The sequence below is a fragment of the Phasianus colchicus genome, chromosome 1, assembly GCF_987193195.1.
Source record: "Phasianus colchicus chromosome 1, bPhaCol1.hap1.1, whole genome shotgun sequence".
NCBI classification, from domain to species: Eukaryota; Metazoa; Chordata; class Aves; order Galliformes; family Phasianidae; genus Phasianus; species Phasianus colchicus.
In genome coordinates this window covers 40,578,630-40,584,629 of record NC_143436.1, presented here as the reverse complement: position 1 = coordinate 40,584,629, position 6,000 = coordinate 40,578,630, and the positions used below count along the sequence as shown (strand labels likewise).

At 35.9% G+C, this 6,000-nt stretch overlaps 1 protein-coding gene across 3 annotated transcripts in view; it reads right to left on the bottom strand.

Annotated features, from left to right (window-relative positions):
• Window positions 1-4,431: 4,431 nt before the first annotated feature.
• OTOGL (otogelin like) overlaps window positions 4,432-6,000 on the bottom strand; it is an 88,938-nt gene continuing 87,369 nt past the window's right edge. For all 3 annotated transcript variants that reach the window (XM_090139194.1, XM_090139202.1, XM_090139208.1), the window contains one exon: window positions 4,432-5,609. In XM_090139194.1, coding sequence (XP_089995320.1) covers window positions 5,409-5,609 — 201 coding nt within the window. In that variant the 3' untranslated portion in view covers window positions 4,432-5,408. The remainder of the gene's footprint in view (window positions 5,610-6,000) is intronic.

Genomic DNA, 6,000 nt, shown 5'->3' with positions numbered 1-6,000 from the left:
GCTGTTCTTTTTTTTCCCCTTTTTTTCTTTTTTTTTTTTTAACTACCAATTCAAGGATTAAAATCCATCTTAACTCTTACGTGCTCTTAAACTACTTTCCATAGTACATATTTCTAGCAAGCCGTGCCTTGATCGATGCTCAAAATTAGGCTGTAAGCGTCAAAACTGTTTTCAAAGAAGTGCCAGGCAGCTCTGCAGAACTTTCTGTCAACGTGCTTCTAGAGTATCCTAGAAGAACTGATATAAACATTATGAATTTGTGACAATTTCTGTTAAAAATTGGTCATCAAAAGACAGGTGTGAAATGGTAAGATTTCACAGGGACCTGCGTGAGCAGGTGTGGAACATGTAAACCCCTACTTCTCAAAACACATCTCCTCCCTCACACAAACCCAACCTGTTTGCTGGAGGACTCCTTCAACATCCAGTCAGTCATGCATCAGAGAGCTATCTCTGAAATGTCACCAAGTCATGAGCATTCGTGGCAAAAAAAACCAAAACACCAGCTTCCAGATTCCTTCAGGCCCCCCCATGCCCAGCTGGGGCATTGCAGTGGCTCGCACCTGACACTGGCCACTTGCTTCCCGCTCTCCACTGAGCGGCTCTGCTGCCCAGATTCCACCAGTCTGAAGGGAAACAATGGCGCCCATCCTGGTGATCTGGGCAAGGCCGCACCTGGGAAAGCCCAACACCACATGGAACTTGCCAAAAGTCAGGATTGTGTGAATGCTAAAGGGTTTCTCAATATTGGAAGAGTATCATGCACTGCCAGCGGGTGTTCCTCAGCTCTCCCTCCATGCTGCAGCAGTACGTTTGAGGCTTCATAAATAAATATGTGCGAGGTGCAATACTTGCTCCCAAGGTTCTGGCTGTGGTTTTCTTGGAGAAAATACTTCCCAACGAAACATTACAGAGTTTCAGAGTATGTCTGTGGAAAGTATTAGTAACAAATACAATCAAAGCAATTTAGCTTAATTAATGCATTTAATCTTTTCAATTGGCTAGACTAACAGAAAATTTTAACTTCTAGATTGTGTGAAAAGGGATGCAATGAGACCAGTTAGGAATAAAGGTGGTCTCAGAATCCATGCATTTCTGCTCAATTCAACACTGGCTTCCTACATCGTCCCGTCTGTGAAACACAGAGGTTAGCGCCAGAAGAGAAATAGACATTATTTATTTCCCAAAATCTTCAAGAACAGACAAAAACACAAACAAAAGCCTTTGACCAAATTTAAAGTAATGAGTCACAGAATCATAGAGTCATAAAGTCATAGTATGGCCAGGTTGGAAGGGACCTCAAGGACCATGAAGCTCCAACTCCCCTGACATATGCAGGGCCACCAACCTCCACATTCAGTACTAGACCAGGCTGCCCAAGGCTCCATCCAATCTGGCCTTGAACACCTCCAGGGATGGGGCATCCACAGCATCTCTGGGCAGCCAGTTCCAGTGCCTCACCACTCTCTTGGTAAAGAACTTCCCCCTGGTATCCAACCTAAATCTTCCCTCCTTCAGTTTAAATCAATTTCCCCTTATCCTGCCATTATCTACCGTTGTAAAGGATTGACTGCCCTCTTGTTTGTAGGCGGAATCTGGAGGTAAACTTCTCTCAGTGCCCCAATCATTCCGAAATCAATCTTTTTAAAAGAAAACTAGCTGTCTACTGTGCTCTTTGAAATTGAGTAAGTATAATATGATGAGAAAGATCATTTATGCATTATTTCCAAACAAAATAGTCACAGAATACATTAAAAATAGCATAATTGTGTGCATATAGCATAAAAATGAGCAACATTCATCCTATTATTTACTGTATATTTTTAGGTAGTATCATGACATAATACACTGTTTTGAGATAGGATCTTGTTCTTCAGTTGGCTGCTCCTCTTTTTTCCTTAAAGCTGTGTGTAGCTGAAATTTGCACTGGGAAAAAAGGAACACATTGTTTAATTGGAGTTTTATTTAGAACTTTATTTAAAATTTGTAAAGAAACAGGTGGAACCTCATCAAAAATGCTGTTTTTGAGCTTTTGTGTTTCCCAAGTTCAAAGATGAACAGAGTAAATAAGAAGCTGCTGCTAGGAAATCTGTCTCAAAACACTGAGTCTTTCAGAGACAGACATACACAAAACACACATGGGTTGAACACCTGAACACTGCTAGGCAAAAATTGGTCATAATGAATGAGTTGGTCATAAGAGAATTGAAATATAAAATCCAGCCATTATAAATAATGTGGCCAAAGCCTAACTATTTAGTAGAAGTATATTTACTTAAAACAAATCACAAATCCCTAAAAAAGTATGCATAGTTTTATGGGCAAGCCTTTAACCAGTGGAATTATAGTCAGAAGCTCATGTAGAAGAGAACTGTAACAACTGAATGAAGAACTATAACAACTGAATGAAAGTAGCACAACTACCCTTCTGGCAGTTACAAAGGGTTGAAATGACATGGCACACTGGGACAGCAGGAAGTGTGGGAGTCAGAGAAAGGTATGCATTCCCAGCCTTGCTTTTAGGGGAGTAGAAATTATTCAAGTCTTAGTTTAAGAAGGGGTGGAAGGGAGGGAACTCCGTGGATATTAAAGCTCTTTTAGTCAATAATAAACAATTTAATTAATTGTGGTCTGAAACTAGATTATGTTTGAGTTGTATCAGCTGTTAAAACTGGCTCACAAGATGCCCACACAAAGCAGGTCGTGCAAAATTCATGTGTGGGAGACTGAGGTAGGAATGCAGAGTTGGAGACAAGAGAAACTTTGATACAACCATGAAGTTGAGTCTACATTTATATTCAAGCTACAGGCTGAGAAGATATCTGCAGGCACATTTCAACTTGATGTCTGTTTCAAAGGCTGCAAGGGTTAATTCATGTTATGTTACATAAAATATATCATATTAGGCAAATTTCACTTTTTGGAGATCATGTGGGTGGATGACTGTCCAGAAAATGAGTGACAAGATTTAATAGGCATTTATTCTCTGACAAGGCCAAATACGTCTGAATTTGAAGCTTAGCTGTAAAAAGAAAGGCAGCCTTAGAATCTATTCAGCTCCTTCACAGACATAAAGGTTTTGCTTTATGCTTCAGGGAGGATCCTGACCCAACTGCTATTGATCTCTTAAAAAGTAAAATGGTTAAGTGGGAAAAATCTTTTAATATCATTTTTCTTTGATATCACTGAGTTAAATCTAACTAAACCGGTTTTAAATTCTAGGTTAATCTAAGATTCTACACTATTGTTCATCCTTAGTGATACAGGTAAATGAAACACATCAACTTACATTTATGAATTTATCTTTAATTACAAATATGATTCTAAATCTAACAAAAGCACACTGTTTATAGATAGCAAGTGTTTTGTCATTGTGTCTAAAAGTGACATTGTGTAGGAGCTTTCTTCATTCTATTTTCAAATGCTAAATTCATTAAGAAGTTTTCTTAAGGCAGTCTTTCTTGAAGTAAACAGAGGATTCCTATCTCCATTTTAATAAATCAAGAAGTTTCAGGGATTTGTAAAATTTGTTGTATGAGTGCACAAACTTAACAGCTATGACAATGATTTATTTTCCATTTCTGGCTTCTATGAAAACTTTCTGTACACAAATTCCTACAGAAATGTCAAAAAGGTTTTGGTTGCAGGCCCTAGTAAACAATGTCTTGACATATCTGCCATCAAGTCATAAAAAGTGCAAATAAAGCATATACTTTCAAAAAAAAAAAAAACCCAAAAACAAACAAACAAAAAACCAATCACTAGTTGATCACTGTACCTTTCTAATTGCTAAACATTTTACTGACAATTCAATGGATTATTCTTTCATTTTTAAACCAGGTCACTATTTTTAATGAGATGGATGAGTACATTGAGTCTTGTTAGTAAAGACTGATTTCAATGCATATATTGCTTTTTTTCATAAGCAATCGAACTGTAAAAAGCAAAAGTTTGAAGATTTTTCACACAAAATTGCAAAATAGCCTTAGATTTCAATGCTGTTGTTTTACTTATTTTTCATTGTATAAAACAATGTAATAATCTAATCGTTCTGTAATTAGATCATGACAGCCTGAAATAAAAACAGTTCACCAAAAAGTTCTCAAAGCTTTAGTCAAGAAATATAATTGTGAAATCATTTGCATATTAAGGACCATACTGAACTCACTGGAGTCAATGGCCAAACTCCCTCTGTCATCATTTAAGCCACGATCCATTCAGCGACTTTATGAAGCAAAGTAGTCTTCCAAAAACAAGCCTAAAGTTGTGTTCTTAGCTTTTACAATAAAATGACATGGTACTTTTATTAAAAGTGAAAGCATGTTCAGTTTAAGGTGCTGAATCATGGAGACTCACAACTTGAATGAATATTAACAGCACACTTGGGCTCTTCAAAAGATACTTCACGTGGAGGCTTTTTTTCCTGTATACAAAAATTATAAATCCTAGATTCAGTCAGTAGTCCAAATTTCTATACTTAAAAGGAAGCAATGTTTGTTGGGCACAAAATTTCAAACTATCAAACAAAGGAGGAAACACATTATGAAAAATTAAAATGTGCAATTTCCTTTTTTTTTAAATAAATATGTGTATACATAGAACATTATTCTACATCTAGCAAGCAGACAGCCAATATCTTCTTTGTGTAAGCTGAAAAAAAATGATAAAAAATGATTTTCTTCATATCAGAAAGCTTTGTTTGTAACAAAGGCAGAAATGTTTGAACACTTCAACCTTTAATTAGTCAAGCTTAACATTTATACTATTCACCAAAATTAAATAAATGCCAACGATTTAAAGACATTATTACTCTAGAAATAAAACTACTTATAGACCATAGTCATGAAGTTTCTCATTGACTTCTAGTTTAAGCATAGTCCAGTCACTGTCAACAGTTTAACAGACAAAAGACAGACCTTTCAGCAAGATAAAAGAACATTCGCGTTGAATATTTTTTCATATTTTTTTAATAAATTAATTCAGTCATTCTCAAAACCACTATGTGCATCTTTTGCTTTTGAATATGGTCCTCAACAGAAATGGTCCAACCACTGAAAGAAGTGAAAGAACCACTTATAAATTCTGAAATTTAACAGGAAAGTACAAATTTAAAACACGAAACAGGGACATAAACAGCTCATCAGAAAGCCGTTGAAAAGTAAATGACACCTAAATTACACCTTGTAAAAAAGGTTTTATGTGTTTATTTTTATACATGCTGATAGTTAAAAATGAAATTTGAAAAACAACATAATCTCTACTTAATTTCAGAAAAGTTACATTATAAAGCATCATTGATATCGTATTCTTTTCTGCAGAGTACTACATCCATCCAAGGTCAGAAAATGCACTCTGGTGAAAGGAACCTCATTTCACTTCTTGAAACAAAATCATGTTCATGGTAATGTTCAGTTCCATTGGCATGAGCAGTCTACAGGCTCTTGAATGACGTACATAATTTCAGTGCCGTTTCCTGAGCAGTGTAGAGGCACAGTCAGATTGCGCGTTCCATGTTCTCGACAACATTTACAGAATCTTAAATGGCTATCAATATTGACATTGAAAATTGTTGCAGATGGGCATTTTCCATCACAAGAAGCCACATTTATCTATGAATAAATAAAGAATTGCGATTAGACAACTTAGGATTTGTTTTCAGGATGTAACATTCCAAACTTCTGATTAAAATCCATTTCTACATTTGAAAAGAACTCTGGTCTTAAGAGTTCACTTTTAAAATTCATTCAAATGGAGATACATTTTTTTAAGCAAAGTTTATGTGAAATCATATGTTTTTCATTATTTAATCATGCATGGAGCAAGGTCAACTTTGTGCTGTGGATAACAAAACTGAATCCTTACTTTACTGATGAATAACGTCAAAACATCATAGCTAACTTAATGTCCATTTCATGTTCACTGCTGAAAAGTTACATTCTTCTAAGGAACGCAAAGGATAGTCTGTCATTCTCTTTGAAGGTTCAAGAGGAAAAGTGCAAC